Source organism: Zosterops lateralis, assembly GCF_965231275.1.
Source record: "Zosterops lateralis genome assembly, chromosome: 8".
Classification (NCBI taxonomy): Eukaryota; Metazoa; Chordata; class Aves; order Passeriformes; family Zosteropidae; genus Zosterops; species Zosterops lateralis.
In genome coordinates, this window is record NC_139768.1 from 4,567,969 (window position 1) to 4,593,148 (window position 25,180).

Sequence of the window (25,180 nt, forward strand, 5' to 3'; positions counted from 1 at the left end):
AAGGAATATTCCCACCATCAAAGGAAAATCCATGTAAGTACCGTAATGAAACGTGACCAATCCAATTCTCATTTGCAAAGAGCAGTGGTTTTCCCCAGTTATTATACAGAGCTGTGAATTATCCTGAAATCCCTTCCTTTAAACTTGAAGATGGCAGCCAATAAAGAAAGAAGCTTCAACCTCTTCAGCCAAAGCGAAATGCTGCCCATGACATTGTTCCTGTTGAACTGAACAAGGGTAATTAAGCCTCTCACTGCACCCTGGAGGGCAGTGAGTCAGTTTGGGCTCAGCTGGAGCCCACTAAAAGAGTATTGACTAAATTTACAATAGTGCTAATGAACCTATACATACTCTGGTCAGCATTAAAGGCCAAACAGCAGAGGAAGCCACAGAGCAAAGAGGAAGAGATGGAGGGAAATTACTTCTCAAAGTAATGTTTCCCTACTCTGACGTAGCAAAACTGCAATCAAGCAACGAGGAGGGATTTCTTAGCTACTGGCAAATGTACTGAATCCACCAGTAATATAACACTCATATTGGAGAAGTACATTGGTAGTTAGGTCTAAAAAGCTTCTCTTAATCTCAGCACTCAAAAGATATCCAGTCCCTAGGAAAAGTTACAGATTTCATGTCAGACAGAGACTGATAGTTAATTCTAATAAAAAATACTTAATAACAAGTGAATTACTGCAGTTTACACATGATTTGTGGCATTATTTGCTGTCTTTAAAATATGTTTATGTTGTCACTAATGCAATTGTATATGTATCTGATACTCTGTTTACATGTCTTCATTCCTTGAGGAAAGAAGGGTTCAGATGGTTTAGCAAAGCATGCATCCCTAGAGCATTGGCACTTTACATATTGTGGAGGAGGATGAAAACTGGAATTACACATTCCTGGTGATTTTCCACATCGCTTGTTGAGAGGGCCAGGTGTCTAAAATACTACCTTCATAAAGCATCTACCTCTGTTTTAAACACTGTAAATCTACCAACTATTGCACCAGATCCTGATTTTCCAAAAAAAGCCTTTTCAGCCCAACCACAGTTTCCCACAACTGGGCCTTCAATGGCTACTTTCTGTTGCTTACCCTCAAGGCAGCTTTGCAGGGTCTTTAATATCTCTGAAGTGTGGTCACCCCACTTGAAGAGCAGCTGACACTCACAGAATTCACACAAACCTTTAAATCTACCAACTCTATCCCAACTTTCTCAGCTGACACCAAGATGAGCAGGTAATTGCCACTGGAACACACTGACTGTCATTTCTCCCACATCTTCTTTTGTCACCCATGGACACCTTGAGAGAACATCTCATGACAAGGCGTGAGGTGTCACAGAACGACACAGGTCAAACACGTCTTTGCAATAACATGCGGCCAAAAATCAGAACAGGCAAAAAACAACCCAAATTTGGGGCTGCTGGTCTGTTCCTGCCTGATGGCACCTCTCTGTGCCTGCACCTTGTTCTGCCTCTGGGCACATTTGTGCTCAGGGTGCTCAGCACCCCTTGCCTGTATTCTTGGTTGGAGCCTCTAGGTGACACTACCTTAATACAAACGAAACCATAACCATTTCCAAACAAGGCTCCTTGTTCCCCTCAGCCTTCTCCTGCTACAACCTGATGCATCTGCAGTGGAAAATTATCACAAATCCCACAATCAGAACAGGCAAGAAAGCTCCAGATAACTGAAACACCAAGACATGAGTTTCATGTCTGGGTTGTCTCACAAGTTAGGCAGCTCAGCTTCTTTCACACAGATTTAGGTTTTGTTTTACTTGGATTCTTGAGAGAACAGCACTCATCTGGCTTTATTTATTAATATGGATTCAGTTTGCAAGCCTTCTTGATTAGGGCACCACCATGAATGTAACACTAGAAATTGGGAAAAACCACTGGGAAACAAAGTAGCTTAAGTCCTTTCTGGAGCATTTTAACATTTCATACCAAAAAGGCAGTTCAAATTGAGTATTTGCACTGCACCATACAAACCTAACAACTCAATAAGCCAGGAATCCGTGACAACCTATTCAGAAATTACAGATCAAATGGCTTTTTTTTCCTTTTGGTCCAAGTTCCACTGAAAATATCCCCGGCCTTCAGTATTAATTTGAGAAAACCCCACTGTGACAACTGAAAGCCAGAATTTGTTTTTACTTACTACTAATAAAAAACATTTTGGAGATCGACTTTTTGTTTTGTTTTGTTTTTGGTTTTTTTTGTGTGAAAACCACTAGATATTTAGAAAGAAACAACTGACTGGTCATTTTTCATTGAGATTTTTTTTCAAAGAAACAAAATCAGCACATCCCCGCCTGAGATACCTGCACCATCTCCATACACCTGCAGCACTTGGCCAACACGTTTCAATTTGAACACCTAATGTTAGTTTATGGTCTAGGTGACAGTTACTATAAACACATTACTATGAAAAAAAAAAACAAACCAAACCACAAAATTTAACCAAGTTATCCCCTGACCTTTTGTGCTGTGTTTTCTGTAAGCCACTCTATGCAATTTGTGGTCTGTTCACACAGAGGAACATGGCAGAGCCAGGAGACACTGATGTGGAAAGAATGTGGAGACCACTTACAGTCCAGCAAGGATATTTGATGACACATTGTAAAATCAAGGATATTTGATGACATATTTTAAAAGAAACAAAGAGCAAGTACCTCTGTAAATCACACATGATGTACAGAACCAAACTAAGAGCTGAGGTTGTGTGCAGGTACCCTAAACTTTTTACATTCAATTTGAGGAAAGCAAGAGGGTAGTGTAGTCAGTCTGTGTACTAATAACTGACTTTGGATGGCTAGCAAGAATTAGATTTTGATTGATGCCATCTCTGTGATTCACACCTTCCTCAAACACATTCCTCTATTTTGCATTATTATTTGAAGACATTTAAATTGTATTGGCATAAATTAAGGCACCATCCTGCATTTTGCTAAGCTAATACCTAAAACACAATCCCATCCAAATCACTGGGTGTTTTCATGTAATGTTAAAATGAAAAAAGCCAATTTGGAAGTATTCTACAAGACTTTATTTCTGCCTAGTTCTTAATGACGTGACTACAAGCATCCAAATTTTACAAAGAAAATACACAGTTCTAAAATATATCCCATCATGATTTCTCAAGTCTATTGATTCCCTCCACTCTTTTCAACTAGATGAGTATGTTCTCTAATTATTTGGAAAGCTTTGATTCTCCCAACTCCAAATGCACAGTAGATCCATACCTAGTCCTTGCCTATCAAGAAAGAATTACCTCAAGTGTTGTTTCAGTACTGGATATTGCCTGCACCATGAAAAGAAAGACTGAGAGCAGATAGAAATTTCATAATTCACTCTAAAAAGGAGACTTCCTTCTTCTGGCAAACCATATGAGAACACAGAAGCACTCTGAACCCCCTTCTAAGTGAGCAGATGCAGGTGAAGCAGTCAAAAGGTGAAGGCAACAAGCCATTTGCCAGCTCAGTGGTTTGGATGGCCCCTGCTGCTGGCAGGTGGCTATCACCCCCTGCCTCTGCTCTTCTAAATGTCCACACACACATTTATAACAACCATTCATGCAGCCACACACATCTGCACAATAAAGGCATTTGAGTGGAGACTGAGACAGCAAAATCGAGCTGACAGTTCGGCAGGTGATACAAACTACCTCTGGAAGCTGAAAGCCCTGAACTTTTTCCTTTATATTTGTGACAAGGCCTGTGAGGCCTGCATGACTTATGAGTGCACAAGGCGGGAGGGCTGCCTTCCATTTCACACTGGGCTGCTACAGATCAGGCTGTGACACGGGGGCTGCTGCGCTTCCTGGCGCCTCACTCTACACTCAGTGTCATCACTTAGAGCCATGCCTGCAAGTCTCATGCTGCTCAGCAAGAGTTACTGCATCTGATTTTAACTCCTGCAATCAGAAAAAAATGCATTAGGCCAAATAATTAGAGTTAATTTGTAATTTTTTGAACCTGCAAAACCCCACATCTCCCCTGCATGCACACACAGTCCTGCCTCACTACAGAGCTCATGTATGTCCATGCACATGTGTGTGCACACGCAAAGATACAGAGATAACACAACTTATTTCTGCCCACGTGGAATAAACGATCACAGCTATGCAGGTAAGAAATAAAAAACGCCACTGAGACCCACTCCTGCCTCTAAGAAGCAGAAGGGGTTACATTGTCTGACATGGGAACTACAGCATCCATCTGATAAAAGGAAAAAAAAGATTAAACCATCACACCCAGTTCTATTGTCACACAAGTAGACCATGCAATGCATTACTCCAGCCCAGATCACAGTTACAAAATCCACCGGTAACAGCCCTGCTATTAACATGCCACCTGTTACCTTTTTTTTTTTTTTTTTTCAAAACGCTGAAATTATCTTATGATCGTTTTCAGCTTGACAAATGCAGTTTAATCTTTATTGCATCTCACAGCACAGACCTGCTCCATCCATGTCTTATTTATCTCACGTGTGTCGGAATGCAACCCCGAGCCCTCAATTCCCCCCCTGCCACCAGGCATTCCTTCTGCTCTGCTTTATCAATATACCTGGGTTTCCATATCCGACTGCTCCTTTACAATAAAAAACACACCCACCCAGTATTCTACCATTGCCTGTTGCCTTGGTAATCCAAATGCCTGGGTACTCGCTGATTATCGGCGAATGAGACTCGCATTGTTCACACCGCAGCGCGTCTGCTATGTTAATGTGAGATAATGGCAGCCAGAAGACTCCTTTTGTTCCCAGCTTTGCTGTTTATTCATAGTGCCTGGAGGTCAGCGACTGCTACAACAACCGGGGAAGGAACCGCTGAGAGCGTGAGCAGATTCCACTTGTGCTTTTGCCTCTGAGACAGGGGGAAACACCAGCAGCCCCGCACAGCGAGAAGGGCACCGGGAGAGCTCTGCAGTCTGACTCACGCAAGGTGTAGCAGGCGGCTCGGAGGAAGATGTGATGGACTTGCACTTCCGAGATTTTTTAGATGAAGCTGATTTACGCTCCCCGACAACAGAAAAAAAAAAAAAAAAAAAAAAAAAAAAAAAAAAAAAAAAAAAAAAAAAAAAACCGCTTTCTTCGAGAGGCACGGCGGGAAGGGAGGGAGAGAAGGAGGAGGGGGCAGCACAGCACAGAACCGCAGCAACTTACGGGAAGGGATCCGGGCTGGGGGATCCGGGGATGGGGGAGCCGGGGATGGGGGATGCAGGGATGGGGGAGCCGGGGCTGGGGGATCCGGGGATGGGGGAGCCGGGGATGGGGGATGCAGGGATGGGGGAGCCGGGGATGGGGGATGCGGGGATGGGGGGATCTGGGGCTGCCCGGGGAGCAGGGACAGCCCCGCAGAGCCTGCGAGGGCAGGGCAGGGCAGGGCAGGGCAGGGCAGGGCAGGGCAGGGCAGGGCAGGGCAGGGCAGGGCAGTGACCTGGCCGGGGAGGGGCAGGTCTGAGAAAACGTGTCCCCCGAGCCGTGTCCGAGCTGTGCCTGCCTGTCAGAGCAGTTTGGAGATGCTGTCGGTGACACAGGGACACGGGCAAACAAACCGTCACATCGCATCTCCCCTGACGCGTTAAGTGGGAGCTGAGAGCACGAAGAGGCTGTTGGTACCTTCCCCGCATTCCCAGCCTGGTGGAGATGAGGACACTGAAGATGAGGACACCCCGGCTGGTGCGCTGCTCCTTGTCCTCGGAGCAGCCCTTTCATGGGAAGGAGCCACCGATTCCTGCTAAAAGCACTGCCAGTGTCTAATTAATGTCACCGACCCATCTGCCCAGGTTGCTGATGTGCTCTGTCTGCCGAGCACAGGCTTTGTTGTCATTTCTAGCGAAAACCAGCCGGGAGTGTCTTAGTTCGAATTGCTAACCTTTTTTTTTTTTTTTTTTTTTTTTTTTTTTTTTTTTTTTTTTTTTTTAGGAAAGCCCTCCACCACTGCAAATAGTAATGACTATTTTTTCCTTTTCTTCTCCCTGCGATTCTGAGAGATTTGAGAATCCAAATGTACAGGGAGTAGCAGGAACACAACAATTGACAAAATTGAGCGCGGGGAATTCACACTCCTTTTGTAATCTATTTACAGAGAGATCCTGTGGATGGTGACATTTTCATGTAAGTTAATAACAGAAAAAGCATCAAGAAAAATATCCAATCTTAGACAAAATACACATCTGTGATCCTGCCGCTAAATATCCAAAAACCGTTTAAAAAGACGAGGTATTTTACCGTAATTTATGTCAGTAATTTTTTTACGTGCCAGACTGTCAGGCTCCCTCCCTGTTCAGAAGCCATGTCACCTCCTGGCAGGCAGGCTGTGATGTGATGCTCACGGCGCTGGTACCCAGAACATCTCCTCGCACTGAGCTCACCCCTCCTGGCCCTGCTGTGCTGCAAAGGGCGGCTCAACCTCACACCAGGACCTGATGCTGGGCAGGTTGAGGGGCTCTGACTCAGTTCTGATGTTCCCTATCCAGTTAAGGCTCCCAATGATTTCAATGAGTTTTGCAACAAAGGGTTGGGCAAAGAGCAGCTTTCAGTGTCACTGCACGCCTACTGTGCTGACAGCCAAAATGGTTAAAAACCAGGAGTGCTGCCACAGTCAAATGATTTTTAACCCCACTGTCACCAGAAATCATTGAGAAGGGACAGAAGGTACCTTCCCAATGGGCTCGAAGAGGAAAATAATGTGGATTCAGCATATACATCACCTGCTTTTGAGAGCAGCCCTCATGCAAAAGCCATGACACCCCTGTGATATTCCCTAAACATGAATCGCCATCCACCAGACATTTTCTAGTATCAGTTGTTCAATACAGCCCAAACATGAGAATGATACCTGTGTATTCAAAGCTGCTGCCATATTTTAAAAACTAACATAGATAGTACAAAGGCTGAGATCAGATTTTGCCTCAGTCAGCAGACCTACCTTAAATATTTGTCTAGTGTTTACTTGTAAAAATATCAGCCAACACTTCTAAATGAAAAAAATATCTAAAAATATCTAAAAAACTAAAACCATATGACTACAACATCTACAGGAAAAATACAGAGTATATAGCCACTTCAACATACTTATCAGAAAAACCCCCTACAAAATTATAGTAGCCCTGTTACATGTTAGTATTACAACAGCACTCATTTTGACTCATCAATCAATACAGAAGACCTGTCTTCACAACTGTGCAAAGTGCTGTACACAAAAGAAAAGATGATCCTCATCCTATACCTTTTACCAAGCATGTAAAGAACATATATTTGAAAACAAGCCCCCCATTATTGTTTCCTGTTACCACAAGAACTGACCAAAAACTTAGCTAAAATGAAATGCAGATTTTTCACATGAAAATATTCCATATTTAATTATTAACAGCTAATGGTTACACTTATCAGTTTTCAAGGAGAAGGTAATCATCACTTGCTTTTAGTATCAACAGGCTCAAGGTTTTCTTCCACCTCCTCCCCATAAGTGTGTGTGATAAATCTAGTATCAGCAGTTGCACTTAGAGGACAAGATGGTCAATCAACTCTTGGGACAACACTCTTCAGCAATTAATAATTAGTTTTGTCTTTGCAATGCTCAGAGTGTAAGGAAACTGTTCTGAAGAAATTTTCCTTTTTTTTTTTTTTTCTTTAACTAATGGCACTTCTGCAGAAACATTTCTTGATTCTGAACTCTTCTCTTATTCTCTCCTGATGGTAAATTTTAACATCTCTTGACAGAAAGGAAACCAGAAAAAACAGCGAAGGTATTTTTGCAGAATCAGAAGTAATACAGGTTTCTTTACTGAGTATATTCTTTTATATTAGGATTTACCATCTGTTCAGTCCCTAATTATATTTATTTCACAACTCCGCAACCAGAAAGATGAAAAGGCTTCGAAACAATTTTATCTTTTACCTCAAGAGTTATAAATTCTTTTGCAAAGATTGTCCCTGCATGTCAGAGCCACATGACATAATGGAGCAATCCCCTGCTTCAAATTGATGTATAAAACATGCACAATGTGCTTGTTTTCATAAAAGCACGCTGCACCTGACCTCATCCAGACATTTTTGAAGTGACTCTCACTGTTGGTCAAAACAGATTATGATGCAAAATTGAAAAGGCAGCAGCCTTTACAGAACTGTTTGTACTGGTATGTTATAACCAGCTCACTCCTGATCGTTAACAATGCAAGAGTCAGCCCTCACCAACCAGCAAAAATTTAGACAGAATTACCATTCTTTTCCAAGAGGTCCTGTGAATGTTTCAAAGTTCAGCTCTTAGTCAAGTTTAAATTGGAAGGAAAAAAAGGACAAAACAAGCACTAAAAACAAACACTCTTTTGAAGCAAGCCCAACCACTAAAAGGTATTTATGACTGCATGAACGTAAAGCATTAATGGTAATAAATAACACATCTACTGTAAGATTGAATTAATGCTTCATTTCATCTACTGTTCAGTTTTCTCTAAACCTTTGGCACTAAGTAATTTATGACAAAAATAACATTATCTTCATATTTTTCATCAATCATGACGGCCCTATAGAGGCATTACCACCCTTTGGTCACTAACTGTGAGACAGCTGGCAATTAATGCATGAGACCAAAATTTGGAGCAAGAGTGAAGACAGTAAGAACCCTACAGATGCTCATGACAACACACTAATCTGCAACTAACAGCTGTCTATTTCTAGGTGGTTTTGTTGACAAATAAGCTTTATTACAAGCTGTGCAAGAAATGAGAAGCCCCCCCAGAGCTTGCCTGAGTCAGACTGACGTGAAAATGAACCAGGGTGCAATTCCTGCTGGGATTGATTGGAACTGTACCCATTTCCACCAAGATTCAATTTGACACTCATGTACAGATCCACCAGTTGATGCAATAAAGTGTTAAGTAAGAACTTTATCAAAGGTGTATAATGACAACTATTTGTACTTACCTAACAGCATTTGCCAAAGACCTTAAATTGATTCAAAAATTATCCACCTTGAGTAGTATCTGTTATTATAGACAATTTGTCAGATTGGAAAACTACAACACAAATAATTACATTATACACTGCAAGCTAGAGAGCATGAAATTTCACTCCTGTGCAGACAGGCTAACCCAAAGACTTAACAGCTCTCCTTAAGTTCCCCATAAATCCATTAAGTAGGACTTTAATTAGAAGCTATACAAGATTAAGGGGGTGGATAGGTCCTACACTGGTCCTTCAATACAGGAATAAAGTTTACTCACATTAATCAATAAAAAGGTCTAAGGCAAAAATAAATTTTAAAATCTCACATTCAAGTTTGAGCTGTTAGATTGCAAAGACTTAAAAAAGCCCTATGATTGGGAGGTTCTTTTTGACAACCCAGTGCTCATTCTGTTCACAAAACACAGGAGTTTGCAATCCAACCAACTGCCCTATATTAGACAGTAGGTATTTAGCTGAATTTTTTTTTCTATATGCAACACTTGATCATTCTGTTAATGAAAAACTAAATTTAGATAGAAATTAGCACAACACAGTCCCTACTCTGAAAGCTTTTGTTGCATGTGTGCACATCCTCATAGGGCTTACATCCTGCTCTCTGTAAATGCATTTAACCAACAGTAACACCATGAAAGCCCTCCTTGATCCACCTACTTCAGTTTTCTCTTATAGCTCAATTAACTTTTAAAAATCAAAGATAGTCCTTAAAACCAGGTCAGACCTGAATTACTTCTAGTATAAGCGCCCACAGTTTATTAAATATGAATCCTTAGATATAGATTCTTGTGATACATTATTGAGTCACAATTTGTTTTAAATAGCTGAGCCCTGTTTCAGCTTTGAGACTAAGCACCTGTGTTTCTGTGTTACATCCTAGTAACAGGATGCTAGTCCCTGACTAGAGTTCTGGGGAATTTTGTTGCTGGTAAAAGGAACAGCAGAAAATGCTCTGTGTGGAGTACTCAAGATTGTCTGATGATGGGGAAGGATTTGATTGTGTGTCTAATGATAATCAGCAGCTCACATATATCTACATTGCCTTTGTAAAGTAAGATTCTTGCACATGCTCTTGGTTGTTCTAATTTAATATCTAGCTCTTTTACAAAACTTGAAGTAGCTGGCTACACTAATTGTTTCAGGAAATACAAAGCATACTTTTTTTTTTCTGTTTGAATTAACAGAAAAGTCTTATGGATTAGAGATAAGATACTGTGAACTTTCATACTAAGCTTTTGACCCAAATGTAATCTAATGCAAATACAAATGATGCTTCATCAACAGCTTCATCACTTATTGTAGTTAATACTGTACTTAATGGCTTCTCATCTTTTGTTTAATTAAAACAAACAGAAAACTCCATTCTTCTTCACTCCATACTTCACTACTATCTTACAGACTGATTACAAAACATCCATGAAAATAAACAGTTCCAGGTGGAAAAAGAAGTTGGAGAGCCACAGGGTGTCTCATTCTAATGTATCACCTGAGAGGTTTTGAGCAGTTATGGTTAAATTACAGACAACAGCACACACCAACGCACTGATGCAAGTATTCCAAATCCCAAAGCACCTGCAGCTATTGTATAGAAGAAGTTATGCCACAGAAATTCTGTTTCTAGAGGGGCATCTCACAGGTGAAGAGCAGTAATTTAGAAATTACTCCCAGCGTCTTCCCCAGTCGAGCATTTCAAGGGCAATACTCGAGAGAAATATGCAGGAACTGCCCAACATTGGGCAGGATGCTCTACCACAGGCAGAATATTGGATGACCCAGTACTGCTGGAAATGCTGGTATTTAGGTTTAGTAGAGGAAAGTATTTCTTTTTTGACATGTGACAGTTTCAGTGGAAAACTGCCATGAAAGAAGTGAGTTGTGCCTATCTTATCTATTATCTAGTAATGTAGCACACAGCCCCTGTGAGATAGTCTTACTTTATAGACTCTAGAGGAACAGAGGCTAAAAGGTCAAATGAGAATCAGGCATCTAAAAACTACAAAACTACACCTAAGAGAGCACATACACTGCACCACATTCTCTGCAGACCAGCCACTAATTCTACTTTGTCTTCTGAAAAGCTTCTCCCAAGTGTAAAATTATTTTAAAACATTATGTTTTCTGTGGGGTTTTTTGTTAAGTGTGTTTACAATCAGTCATTTCACAAGCACCTAAGAAAGGGGAAATCCAGGTACTCTGAAAAGCCAGTGACATTAATTACACTTCAAAAAAGGACTTTATTTTTATTCTCAAGGGCTAAAATAAAAGGCATAGTGATTGTATGGTTTTCCCTTAAATGCAACAAAAATAATGGAAAAATATCCAACCCAGACCTCAAAAGTTGTTTTCAGGCAAATTTGCATATGCAAATACACTGGTACAAAGACGTCCCTAAGCTCTGTTCTAACACAAAAGTTCAAGTTAGTTAGGGTACCATGGAACTTAGGTACCAAGAAGTTACACTCATTACACTCTCATAGTCCTTTACTAACAAAAATCCTCTACATTAAAACAAATTCATACTATTTGTGATTTCTTTAATGTGATGCTGAGGTAAAGAAAGCCTTGGAAAAATCTTCCAGCAACATAAAGCATGGAATGAATGCTCAGTCCTGTCTTACACTTTATCTCCAACTTTTGCTTTGACCCAGGTTGTGTGGACAAGAAATACAAATAGTGAAGAAATACAAATAGTGCTCCTCCACATTATTTGCTTATCAAAGGCTTCACATCATCTTCTTACAGTATCTTTTAATGCTCATGTTCTCTCTAAATTAACACAAGTGTTGTGTGATCCTCATTTGATATGAGACTGTGCAGGACATCCTCTGATCTATGGCTGCAGCCACAGTACAACTGCTTTGCATGCAATACATTTCCAATGATGAAAACCATCTCCAATGGTTAAAACACAGAACATCAGTGAAATGTTTTCAAAGTCAAGAAGAGCCAGTTGTATTTAAATAAACATCAGCAAAGTGTCTGAAGAGGGAAGTGTCACTTCACAATGCACGGGACAACAGCAAAGAGAAAACCTGAGTTCATTTAGTGCTTGCTATAATTACAGATGCCCTGCCTGTCACACAACACGCTGCCCAGACTGCACTGCTGCAGGCTAGGCCCAGGCTCACCTGTGAGAGAGGGTGGGTTTCATGGAGCTCATGGAGTTCATGGGGGGTTGCATGGGGAGCTTCCCGGGAGGGTCGTTCTGCCGGCTTTTCTGGTGGCGAAGCAGCAAGAGCCGTCCCAGCTCCTCACACCACGATGACAGCAGTGCTGTGCAAACAGAACAAATGACAGTGAGCACACATCTCAGGAACCAGCACAGCCCAGTGCAGGTGCAAGACACTAACAGGAGTCACAAGCCAAACAGACAAACATCAGGAGTGCAAAGTTTGTCCATGAACCACCACTCACACTATTATACTATCAAACAGTCTGTGATTGCCCTACACTAGCATTAGAACATTTTTACCCAAGTTACAAACATTCTGCATATCCCAGGAGGCAGAAGAGAACTTGTCTGAGCAGTACAGAGATGAAGAATGGATGAAGCAAAAGGACATGGGATAGCTGTTACAAGTGAAGCAAGATGCAGAATAATTCATTTCACACCAGTAGAAACATAACAAAAACATAGAGAAGACATAATTTACAGAGGGGAGAAAGGAAAAAAAAGATCTCTTTTCTGTTCTGCTGTTTTTTTTCAAAAGATTAATTGGAGAGAAACCCATGTGCATGAATTAATTTTCCAAACTGCTATGAGCTACCAGTCTTGAATAGATAAACAGGAGAATGATGTATGGATACAAAGTTAGGCACTTAAATCTATATCTGACCCAGCACAACCCCTAAATGTGTATTTCCATTATGTGCCTAATCTTGTAGTCAATGAGGGTAATTCTGTGCTTACAAGAAAATCACACTTATGAACTACAAAGATGCAGAGATTTCTTAGAGGGAAGAAGAGCTTGCAGCTCCTTCTACAGACATGAAAAGGGTCATTATTCCTGAAAATGTGGCCTCTCCCTTATGCAGCCACACTCAGAAAAGACCAGGCCCTGTTATAAAAACCACCTACTCTTCAGTAGGCAGAGCCCCAGGAAGTGACTGCAAGTGAAACCTGGTTCTCATGAGTGTACCCAGCCAGACACCCCACCAAAGCCTCCAAAAACATCCACCCGAGCCTCAAAGCTGCCTATTTAATTCCAACAGCAGAAGTGGCTCTGGTAAAAAGTCAGCCAGGTATGAGGACACAGCGAGGAGTTTCACTGGAACAAAGTGCAGACTAATTGAAAAATCCTGCAGTGGAAAGAAATCAATTTCTCAAGTGGAAGTGCTTGGGCTTTTTTCTTCTTTAAAGGATGCTTTACAAAACCCTTGGAACAAAAAAATGCTTCATGTTTAATTTTTAACTAAGTGCCTTCCTGAGGTGTTGCAAACTGAACACAAATCAACAGATTATATGGGTGGGTGAGAACCAGAAGACTACTGAAAACCCAAAGCTGCCACAGCGGTTTAGAGTAGTAACTAAGAGCTCTAGATTTAATTTCAGGCTTGCTTATTTAAAAGAGACAAGTGCAGAATCCTCTAAAATTGAGGCTTATGTTTTCATGTCTTTATTTTCTAATGGTTGTCTTTTCACCAAATAACATAATGATAAGCAGTAGCTGACTATCATTTCAGGGTACACCACCTTTGCCCAGTATCTACTCACATGTACTGTTAACACAGAGCAAATTCCAAAGAGACTAACTGTAAAGTCATATTTGTGGGGCTGAAAAAGAAACCTGCTTTACCAAAACCACATAAATGTGTGGGTTTTCAGTACAAGAAACTATTGGATTTTCTCAAGTTAAATGGCCACACAAGAAAAATACTCACAGCCTGGGCCATTGCTGTGAATTAATCACACATTTGGACAAAAGAAGAGGTGGCAATTTTATTGCATTTGGACAAAGAAGGGGTTGTAATTTTATTGCATTTATCAGGCAGAAGGTCAAGAGCGGTGTTTAGGGAGGCATTTTAGAGCTCTGCTGTGACAAAAAGGGGACATGGTTTCTTTATGTAAATTTGGAAATCGCCAGCCACACACGGAGCCTACAAAAAACATCCCCCCGAGCTCTGTGAAATGCTCCAGCAACGAGTGTCAGTCTAAGCTGCTTCTCTATTAGCCAAGGAATCTGTCAACAAGCATTTGATCAAATTATACTCACCTTTTATCCCTGGCATATCATTACTGAGGTGGCAGTGACAAAGGCCCCCTCCCTCCCCCTTTCAGCTGGAATTCCTGCCCTCCCAGGGCTCCTTCCCTTGCCCACAGCCACTCGAGCCGGGGAAAGGCGAACACAGTGTTCTGCCGAACACTTAATGCAGCCATCACAGAGTAATAGTGGATGAGTAATAGTGGATGCTGAGCACTTCCACAGCCGAGTGTAATTACTACGGAATCATCCATCTTAGACGAGGCTATGATGGGAGAAGGGAGTTGCTCCTTCTGCACACCTATGTGCACTTGACAAGTAAGATAAAAAAAGCGACAACCCAATGGATCTCAGGGCATGAAGCTGCAAACAAAAGCCAAACCTGCTTGGGGAAAAAAAAAGCAGTGTAACCCCTGAATATGCCAATGAAAGCATTGCTTTGGTGAGGTGAAGATAAGAAAACATCCTAATGAGGTGTTATTATTACCAATATCCAGTATGAAGATTTATAAAGGGAAAATGTAAACCGTCAAAGAACAAAGAGGTTCTCAAGATAAGCTGGATGGTTTTATTCTGCAAGTTATCTGGAGAGAATTCATGTTTTTAGAAACTAAGAGACTGCAGGTAAAAAAACCCAGCAAATTTACTCATCCCTATCACAGCACTCATTATGGAGAGGTTCAACCTTTCCTCCCCTGGGACATTTCAACTCATGTTCCATGTATAATAATCACTCTCTTCCCTGTGTTGGTACTTGTGCATGGAATGAAAACAAAGCTGTTTGTAGCCACCTTAGGAGTTACCATTTCCCCTCTGACCTGCTTTAACCTCCCTCTAAAGGAGTCTGCTCTCTTCTGCTGAAAAGTACAGGGCAGCCTCCCATCCACCTCCACTGCTCTGCTCTCTGCTCGGTGAGATGAATCTATACCCTGCCGACACACATCTGGTACAGCTGGCTTCTGGAGAACATCACTTCCTGGGCTATTCAAGCAAGATAAAACAAACTCAAAATGAATTTACAGATTACACTATTCATCTTTAGTGTACTTAGTTACTGCTTTTTATGCTGACAGTATTAGGCGTATCTCAACTCATTTACACTCAAAGCACGAGAATTTCAGTATCATACTATAATGAACAGATAAAGCAGCAAGCACAAAGGACAGCTACAGATGGTGCCAACAGTCAGTCTCACCCTCTCATAGCACAGCCAAGCAGCTGCTTTTTCTCCCCCTCTGCCCCTCCTCCTTGTACAACAGGAGCACAGATTTTGCAGATGGACCATCCACACCGTCTCTCTCGCAGCCCCTTGCTGCGGCAGTTTAATGATCAGATTTAAATCGTGTTCCTCTGCTGCATTGCTACAATGTCCCTTGCATACAATGATGCGCCTTTCCTGCTCAAGTTGAACTCAACTGTTGCAAGGAGAAGAAAGGAAAAATCCTTAAATGTGCACACACCCCTCCAAGAAGCCCTGCATGCAGCCCAGGTGTAAAATAAAACCTGGGTAATACACCAAAATTGACATCTTCTTTCAACCCCTGTTCAGTCATAGAGGGCTCTGCTGGCTCATGCAAAAAGATGCAGAATAATGGCAATCAAATAACGTACTGACAGTTTAAGTGTGTTCACACATTTATTTGGCTTAAAGGGACACTCTCTGGGATGATTGGTGCAATATTTGACCTACTTTTCTCCATCTGCAAAACCTGTATCATTCTTAATGGGATTGCATTTCACTTTTAGCACTGATCTATTTCCATAGGAATAAATCAATACTGATTTGCTAATGACGACTGCGTTAAGAAACCAGACATGAGAAGCCACAGCTTCCACATTTGTGAAAAGCAGAAATACAGATTAAAAAATGAGAGAAATTTCAATTACAACTAGCCCAAGGGGTTTCCCTAAGGAAGCAAGAGGAAAAAAAAAAAATCAGTTCAGAGTTATTCAGCTTGTTGCTACCCAGTCCCAATTTTGTTTTTCTATTCTTTGAAGAGGACCAGACATGGCAAGAGTGTGTCTCAGCACAGAATGTGACCGACCTATCCTTAAAAAACTCATAAATACTCCCACACACCCAAAATTGGCAACACTTTATGTCCTTCTGGATGTGCCTGATAGTTTTAAATTCTTTCATTGAAAAAAAAGTCATAAGACATGGCAATGTATCCACATTGAGATCCTGAGGACAAGGAGGAAAAAAGAAGGCTGGAAGGCTTTTTTTTTTTTTTTTTCCAGTCAGCCCAAGTCACATTTTAAGCATTTCTCTGCAACCACAGAGCTAAGCCTTGCTTGAAAGAGAAAGGAAGCAATTGTTATTTAATCCCCTGCCTCTAGGAGCCAAGTCTTTAAGAACATGCAAAATATCACAAGATTTGTGACAATTATTAGGACCGGCCACATCCCCTGGTACTGTTCCTTTCCTCTAAGGGCCCTTTTGTTCCAAAAACCTGCCAGGCTGTACAGAAACAAAGGCCTCCACTGCTTGCTCTGTGGCACCTTTCCACCCCTCATAGCCACGAGTGCCCATCACCCAGCAGTAGCATCAGTAAGTGCTGTGGCCCTTCCATCAGGAAAATCAAGGAGCTTGAGCTGGGGGAAGCCACAGATCATGCCCAGGCTGCTTGCACCACTCAATACTTCTTGACAAGAAATGATGCTGGCATACCTGCAAATACTACACGATGGATGCTGATGGTGCAGCTCAAATGTCATTTTATAGCAGTAGCACGGAAGATTGGCACAGCCCCATAGAACCCTTTTTGGGCCAGGCACCAGAGCAAGTGAAAAAAACAGGGTGTGCAGTCAGTGGTACCCCAGAGAGGCATTTGAGCAGCTGCACCCAGCCCAGCACTGGGAGCTGCAGCCCTGCTCTGCCTGGCTGTACAAAGTGCCAGGGTAAGCACCTCTGAGTGCACCAGCCTGCGGCTCCCTAGAAAGCAAAATACAGAGAAGCACAGTGCTAATCTATTTACCTATTATGATACCCTAGTATTAGTTACAGCTTATCACCTCAGTAAATCGCTGCCTCTTGTTAGGGAACGTGCTTAAAGGTGCAGCAAACTGTTATTTACAGGCAGACACTATATTTACAGCCACAAAGACAGGTGAGGAGGGGATAGGACAACAGCTCAGTAATTTCAATGCCTTCTGCTTCCCGGGAGACTGCTGGAAGAGCACAATAGGATTACTGCTTCCTTGCTGCAGTTAAGCTGCAGTAGATAGTTCAATAGGCAGACTGGCAGACCCGTATTTCTTATTCGCTGCAATGAAAATATTAGGAAAAAAAGGAGGAGTTTGATTTGGAGAACTATCTGTTCAGCACCATCTCGCTAGATTGGTTTCATGTCTCAGAAGGAAATGCTGAAAAGATATTTACAGCACGGATAAGAAAATACATCAATTTTCACCAATCATATCCATTAATTTTATATTGCTTTTAGAAACAAGTTTGTATTTTTTTACATGGAGAATTCCAGATAAGTAGAATACAAAGCTACTGAGTGCTTTCTACCCTCTCCTCTACAGACTGCAATCTAAATACAGTTTTTATAAAACACCCAGTGAGATCATTTGGTGGGGAGGGAAGGAAAGCAGCAATGAGAATAGAATCAGAGGAGTGGAAATAAGTATTTTCTTGGTTATTTAGAGGTATTATTCTTTCTACATAGAAAAATTGAGACTATATCACATTTGGAAAAATACATTGAAAATGTTAACTACCTAAAGCTCAATGTGCTGACAGTATTAGAAAAATAAGGTCAATGGCATTAAAAGGATGGAATCTTTGCAATTTTGTGAAACTGAAAATCAGACGTTTTCCTTGTGTTTTAAAAGTAATTTTGCTGTTAAAAAGCTCAGAAATGGAGAGAGGGAGAAACCAGTCATGCCAAACTATTTCCCTCCTCCCAGGCCCATCTCTCTGGCTGCCAGCAGATGCCCACTCTGCACACAGCAGCCCACGGTGCAGAGCCAGTGCTAATTCCCAGATGTTTGCTGCCACCTCATTCCGGGAGGCTTGCATCCCACCTGGCTGCTTTTTTTGAGCATCTGAGTATTGTGTCTGCTCTTCTCCATCAGGCAAAATCAGTGATGTTAGCTTAGAAGTCCAAGTACGTTGGAATAAACAGACTGATTTTATCTAAAAAGTGCCAACACAAATGTGCTCCACTGCAGTGAGGAGAACCCCCTCCAAAGGCACACAGATTTAAAAAGCTCCCATCCCAGCAACTGCACAGCAAACTGCAGGGAACTGAATTCCCCAGCAGAGCAAGGGGGCAGCTGGCTCAGACCCTCATTTGGGAGGCATGAACTGCCCTGCTAATGACAACAGGAGCACAAAGTTGACAGCCAGAGTTCAACATTGTGGAACAGGACACGATACATATTTCTATCCCTATATAATGTCCTTTATCAAGAATGACTCCTGCAGTACTATAGCTACAGCAGTGTCCTGCAGAAATATCCAGCTTTGTCCCAGTAGGATCTATAATGCAATTATGTATTACAATTAGAAAACAAAAAATCATGCAGGTTTGTAGGAAAATAGATAATGAAAGGAACACCTAATTAAGCTGAATGTAGTATCACGTTAATTAACAGAGGTTTTATTCAATAAAACCCTTACTGCAAACCTGAGAGTTATTCAGCATGTGCTTTCAGGACTGCTGCATGAGACTGACACCATGTACAAAGTCTAGTCTTGAATATGGGTCCAGCTTGCCTTGGCATATCTTCAATTCTTCACAAATACCTCTCAAGACACATATATATGTAGGCTTTCCCAAAGGCTCCTGCCAACTGGAACAGTACATGCTGGAGACACATCTGAATACTGCTATCCTCACCCCAATGCCTTCAGTGGAACTGGGATTCCCTAGTTTCCTTCTACACTTGCCAAAACTTGGCAGAGTATCTTACCAGATCCACTACATTAACTTTGAAGTAATACATTACAAAACATAGCAACAATGGCTCAATTTGGCAAGCACAAAACACTCTGTACAGATCCAGATAAAATACGTAAGCATCTCATTTAGGCTTAGCTCTACCCAAGCTGCTGCATCTGAAAACACAGCCCATTATATAAAGAGAAGACAACACTGTTGAAAGGCTACCAGCAAGTGAATCTTGGATAAGGCTTTCCAAGGAAATGCACTCTAATAGCATTAGACTGCTTGTTTTCTTGCTCATCCAATTGTTGGTTTCAGTGCTTAGATTTCAAACAACAGCATCTTTCATTACTGCTGTACGCTTTTGTTTTGTAATGCCAGTTCAAGTCATCAACAGATTTCACATATAATCCAGACATCTGAAAAATGAGACTGACACACTTGAACCCATCTTTGGCTACAGACAAAGCAGTGACCTACAGGTGAGAGGCTCTGCTTCATTTAATCCATCCTCAGCCCTCCAATTACTACTGTAAACAACTCCTGAGCTAACACCACCACTAACATCTTGAAGTGCTAGGAAAAAGCCCAACAGATGAATTTAACAAGAGCTGGAACACAAGCAAGCCATGCACAATCAGTACAACAATGGAAGTCTGGAAGAGGGAAAATCTGGTGTCTATCATTAAAAGAAAGAAAGAAAGGAATAACTGCAGAACTGGAGGTTCAGCTTCTCATCATGGAAACCTAACCCAAATTATTCAAAAGGACCAAGAGGAAAGTAAAAAATGAATAACAATCAAAATTGACTTTACAGAAACAAATCATGCCTTACCTCTGTACTTTCTTTACACTAGCTGACAACAGACCTTGAGTGTAGGGTAGTCTGATTTTAGTCAGGTTTTAAGTGCTGCTTAACATGACATTCCCATAAATACACAAGGGAAATTAGGTCTAGCTGAACACAACACAAAATGGCAGGAAACTTAAGGCTTACCAAACTATTAAACCAATAGCCACTAATAGAAATGAGCATGATCAGATTCCTCAGAGGGCCAGTGAAAGCAATAGCTGTGCTGTGCTGTCAAAGAACACCCAACCAGCCTCCCCAGCTGCATGAGTGGGACCCAAGTCTGGGAGATGCACAGTTCTCCTTTCTCTCTACCCCACCACAATGTACAGCCACAGAAGGGAGAGAAAAGTCATCAGAATTATTAGAAAAAACCCTGTCAATATATCCTGCAAAAAATGATTACACGGACTAGGGCTTTTGGTGGGTTTGGTTTGAGCTTTTTTTTTTTTTTTTTACAAGAGGTAAGACTGACAGTGGTATTCTGATTTACTGAGTTATAAAGCATTAACTATATCCACAGCAGAAACACCAATATATAGAAATAAAAAAGACACAGATTAGATATGACGAGCATCCTAATACTCTTTAATACCCCCAAGGGGTAAGGTGAGGAATTTCCAAAAATGGAGATACAGAGGAAAGGTCAGATACAGATCCAGGGAGAATGGATTCTTCAGCCAAGGGGGCATGGCATAGGTGACTTTTTGAAGTCTTTTAGAATCAAATGAAATCTGTGTTTGCAAACAGAGGAAATCCAATCAGTCTGCACTGGGAAAGTATTAAAATCTGGCTTGTATTCACAACTATTCCAAAAAAACCTCTTAGCTACAGTGTGGAGAGCTCCTGCAGAGACTGCTGAAGTGGCCTTCCAGCTACATGGCTTACTGGCTAAGTTCTAAAGATGAAAGAAACTGAGAGCAGGTGATGCGCTGAAGGTCACACCATTTGTGACTGAACAGAGTCCCAGAACAGAGAGGATCATACACCTTCCTCTCTTTGCAAGGAAAAACCACAACCACCACATCAAGGGGTTACTGCTCTGTGCCCGCGGTCTCTGTGCCTGCCATGGAACATTTTCAAACAACAACTGTAAAACATCTGGAGAGGCTTTCAAGGAGGGGAGAAAAAAATTACAAAAACCACACAACCAAAATTTATAGCAGAAACGTGTTTCCAAAGTTAACAGTGCACAGCCAGAACTCAGAAGGACCAAAAGCTATTTTAGGAACTTTTGCTTTTTGGTTCTGCCGTCTTGCTCTGTGCTTTAACTTTACATTATTTTATATTTTTACAGGAAAAGAATGTTTTATCAGGTGTCCTCAGATTTTTTTGTATTTTTGTATGATTAGTGTAATACAAACTTGGCCAACTTCTCTATAGCTGCTGAAGGAAAAAAATTTGCTTGCTTTCAAAGCTGGGGGTTGCAGGACCATTTTCCATACTATCCAAACTTTGTATTTGAACAGAATTAAGCTAGAAGTACTCTAACCCTATCCCTCCACTCACTCTTCATTCTGAAAGAAATGTTACAACTACATAAAATAATCTCTAAGTGCTGAACATGAAAACAGTTCAGGACATCAGGAAAGAGAAACTCAGCCTACAGCAGTTTTTAACTTAACTGATTTCTGCTCAAACAATACAGGGCAGACAGAGGTGTGCATGCATTGCAGTTTCAAGGCAGAAATGCTTCCCATCTCACTGCCCAGTTGATGAGGCAGTTTTCTAACAGAGTCATTACTTCTCTTTTTTTCCCTCTGTGTCCCACCAACCCCACAAACCTTGTCATCTTCCTTTACTAGCAACCTGCTCTACTCCTCTGGTACTAATCACCTTTTCTTGAGAGCTGCCTAATTAATTAACATTCAATTAATATACCAAAGTCAAATTCCAAATAATTGTTCCCAAGCTGCACTGGGAACTTGGTAACTAATCTGAGCAAGAGAAGGGCTTCTGTATCCTTAAAGTTCCATTTCTTCTGTCTGTGTCTTCTGGGCTAATGGAGGTTTCCCACCTGAAACATGGTTGTATTACTGGAGCAAACTTTGTGAGTCATGGATACCCTTGTTAATGCATTCTGATACCCCTAAAGACTCCATATACACTATGTTTATTTTATTTATATAGCTAAAGCAAAACTAGAAAATCATCTATGCTCTGTTGCAATTAGGGCCACATAGAAAACTCAAGCTGGCATAAAATAAGAAACATCTAAACAACCCTACCGCAATCTTCAGAATATTTCAGTTGTAGTTTCACAATACAAAGTGTTCAGCAGCAGCACTGCCTTGAGGTAGCCCCCTCTTCTGCTGTCTGTGCCCAAGCTCTGCTGTAGCCTGCACACTCCCAGCTGTGCTGAAGCATTTCTTTGTGTGACCATCCTGTGAACCCGACCAGCTTGTTTTTTTTAATTCTTTAATCTTCTTTTTCATTGTTTCTCTTTCTTAAAAAAAATTTCCCCCAGACATGTATTTGGTTTTTCCCTAGGCATGTGAAATCCCTGCTGTGGCTCAGAGTGTGGCCCCAGCAGCAAGGCTGTGGTGCTCTGCAGAGGCAGGAGCAGGCAGCTGCTCCCTGGCACAGGCACTACCCCAGCAGCCTCAAGTCCAATTAGCTGAGCTACAAGCACACAGAGGGCTGCAGCAAGAGACTTTTATTTAAAAGCCTAACTATGAACATTAGTTTTAGACAGATTAGAAATTGCTGTTTCCTTGTCTTCAGGGGCATGTTTATCATTTTACATAGGTAGAAAGAGGTTATCTATGGAAGAGAGGAGAGGTATAAAAATGAACGTGGCTAATTGCTTTTACAAGCATCTAGGGAAGAAGCCAGTAGAAATCACAGCCCAAACTGATTTTTCAATACCTTTCATTTCTCTGCCTGAAAATAAAAAAAATTGGGGGAGAGGGAAATGGTAATTTGTGGCTACCTCTTCTTATGGACATTTGCAGAAGAGCAGCTGGCCTAAATTCTCACAGAGGACACCTGGATGCACCTCCTTGCACACAAGTGCTATAATTTCAGGACTGGAGTGCTGTGAGATAATGCCATCACTGCTCCTGCCCTCTATAAATAACTGCATTTAGATCTAGCTGAATCACATGGAAAAGCTGGCCAGCAACACACACATGTATGTCAGCATGCCTTCAGAAACCCAAATAACTCTAATAATATTGCACGGAATAATCTTTAGCTTTCCAAATTTAGCTCTGGTCCATGCACTCACTGCGGCTCACAGAGAACTGCTATTATTTATTTTTAAAAAATACCCTTCCTCCTTTAGAAGCTGCTGACTAGAGCATGAGCTGGGCATTGTGCACAAGCGCGGCGTGTGCTGCTGCGCACACAGACTGCTCCGAGAGGCGGACAAGAATCAATTGCTCCGGCAGCTCGGAGAACCCGCCCGCCCCTCTCATTGACATCCTCTCGCAGCCCCTGAAAATGCGCATGGGCTCGACCGAGCGTCGCGGCGAGGAGCGGTGGGCGGGTGCGAACGGCAGCCAGACAGCACAGCATGGATTACACACGCTGGAGATAATCCTGAACCAGCATAGCATGGATGGCACACGCTAGAGATAGTCCTGAACCAGCACAGCACGGATTGCACATGCTGGAGCTGCTCCTAACCCAGCACAGCATGGATGGCACATGCTGGAGATGCTCCTGTGCTCCTGACCCAGCAGAGCATGGATGGCACACGCTGGAGATAGTCCTGAACCAGCAAAGCATGGATTGCACATGCTGGAGATAGTCCTGAACCAGCAAAGCATGGATTACACATGCTGGAGATAGTCCTGAACCAGCAAAGCATGGATTACACATGCTGGAGCTACTCCTGTGCTCCTCATCCAGCACAGCATGGACGGCACATGCTGGAGATGCTCCTGTGCTCCTGACCCAGCAGAGCATGGATGGCACATGCTGGAGATAGTCCTGACCCAGCACAGCATGGATGGCACACGTTGGAGACAGTCCTGAACCAGCATAGCATGGATTGCACATGCTGGAGCTACTCCTGTTCTCCTGATCCCACAGCATGGATGGCACATGCTGGAGATAGTCCTGACCCAGCACAGCACGGATGGCACACACTGGAGCTGCTCCTAACCCAGCACAGCATGGATGGCACACGCTGGAGCTGCTCCTGATCTCACAGCATGGATGGCACACACTGGAGCTGCTCCTGATGCTGCACAGAGCTGCAGCAGGAGCCTGCCCTGCCTCCCGGGAATGGACCGGGCTGGGGCGGCAGAGGAAGTAACACACCCCTAATCACACATGGAACAGGATTTTAGCACCCATTTTCTACAGGAAATCATTCAGAGCAGTGCAAAAGGATGATTTTAAAAATAAAACAAACAAAAAAATTTGGATGCTTAGACAATCCCATGGCAGTAGTAACAAATGTAGATAGAAAAGCATTTCAAAGGAGTTGTATGCAGCTCCTCGAGGCATTTTCTGGGAAAATGACTGGGATACAACCTGACATGACCAACAGAGCCTGCAGTTTAAGCAAGGCCAAAAGACATTATCAGGGTAAGATTTTCATCTTTGGAAGCTAAAACTGAGGAGAGCATGTACTGAGGAGGAGAAGATAAAGGAAGAGAGAGGGCAGCAATGGACACTGAGTATTTCCCAAGACTTCAAGCACCGTTAATCCTGCAGAGCATTTCCCAAGGAGAGAGATTCTGTTTCACTGTCCATAGAAGAGCAGCAGTTTGTAAAAAAAGCACTGAGCAAATATCCTATCTAAATAGCAACCACGTCCATTTCATGTTCCCAGAACATCTGGAAAGAAGAATCCTAATCAGAATGGACATCAGAACATCAAATATTACTGTAAAACACACAGTAAGATGCTATCCAAGCAGATGGTAAATAAAATTCTACTTTCTTGGTCAGAAGAATTTTGGATTAGCTCCTGCTCCTATTGAAGTTGGTTGAAAATATTGTAATCTTAGTGGTCTGAAGCTCAATCTCTTACATTACATTTACACAACCTCTACCAATATGATCTTTTCTCCTTTAATACACCATTTCAAGTGTTAGATACAAAATGTAATTTCTCCTTCATACATTAAGAAGAACTTCCATGTCAGTCTAGCAGACAATATTTTTAATCTTACTGATGTAAAGTAAGAAATGTGGGAAAGTGCCTTGAACAGAGAATAAAAGAGAAATTAGAGCAAAAATAATATGTTAAAGATAAGGTTTCTGAAAGGTTACAGATAATGTTATTACATACAGACTGTGCCTGGCTA

At 41.9% G+C, this 25,180-nt stretch overlaps 1 protein-coding gene across 7 annotated transcripts in view; it reads right to left on the reverse strand.

Moving 5' to 3' along the window:
• ZMIZ1 (zinc finger MIZ-type containing 1) overlaps positions 1-25,180 on the reverse strand; it is a 285,149-nt gene that overhangs the window by 39,319 nt on the left and 220,650 nt on the right. For all 7 annotated transcript variants that reach the window (XR_014590596.1, XM_083865867.1, XM_083865864.1 and 4 more), the window contains one exon: positions 12,099-12,243. Coding sequence is in view for 6 of the 7 variants with exons in the window: in XM_083865867.1 (XP_083721993.1) it covers positions 12,099-12,243 (145 nt within the window). In the remaining variant the exon portion in view is untranslated. The remainder of the gene's footprint in view (positions 1-12,098; positions 12,244-25,180) is intronic.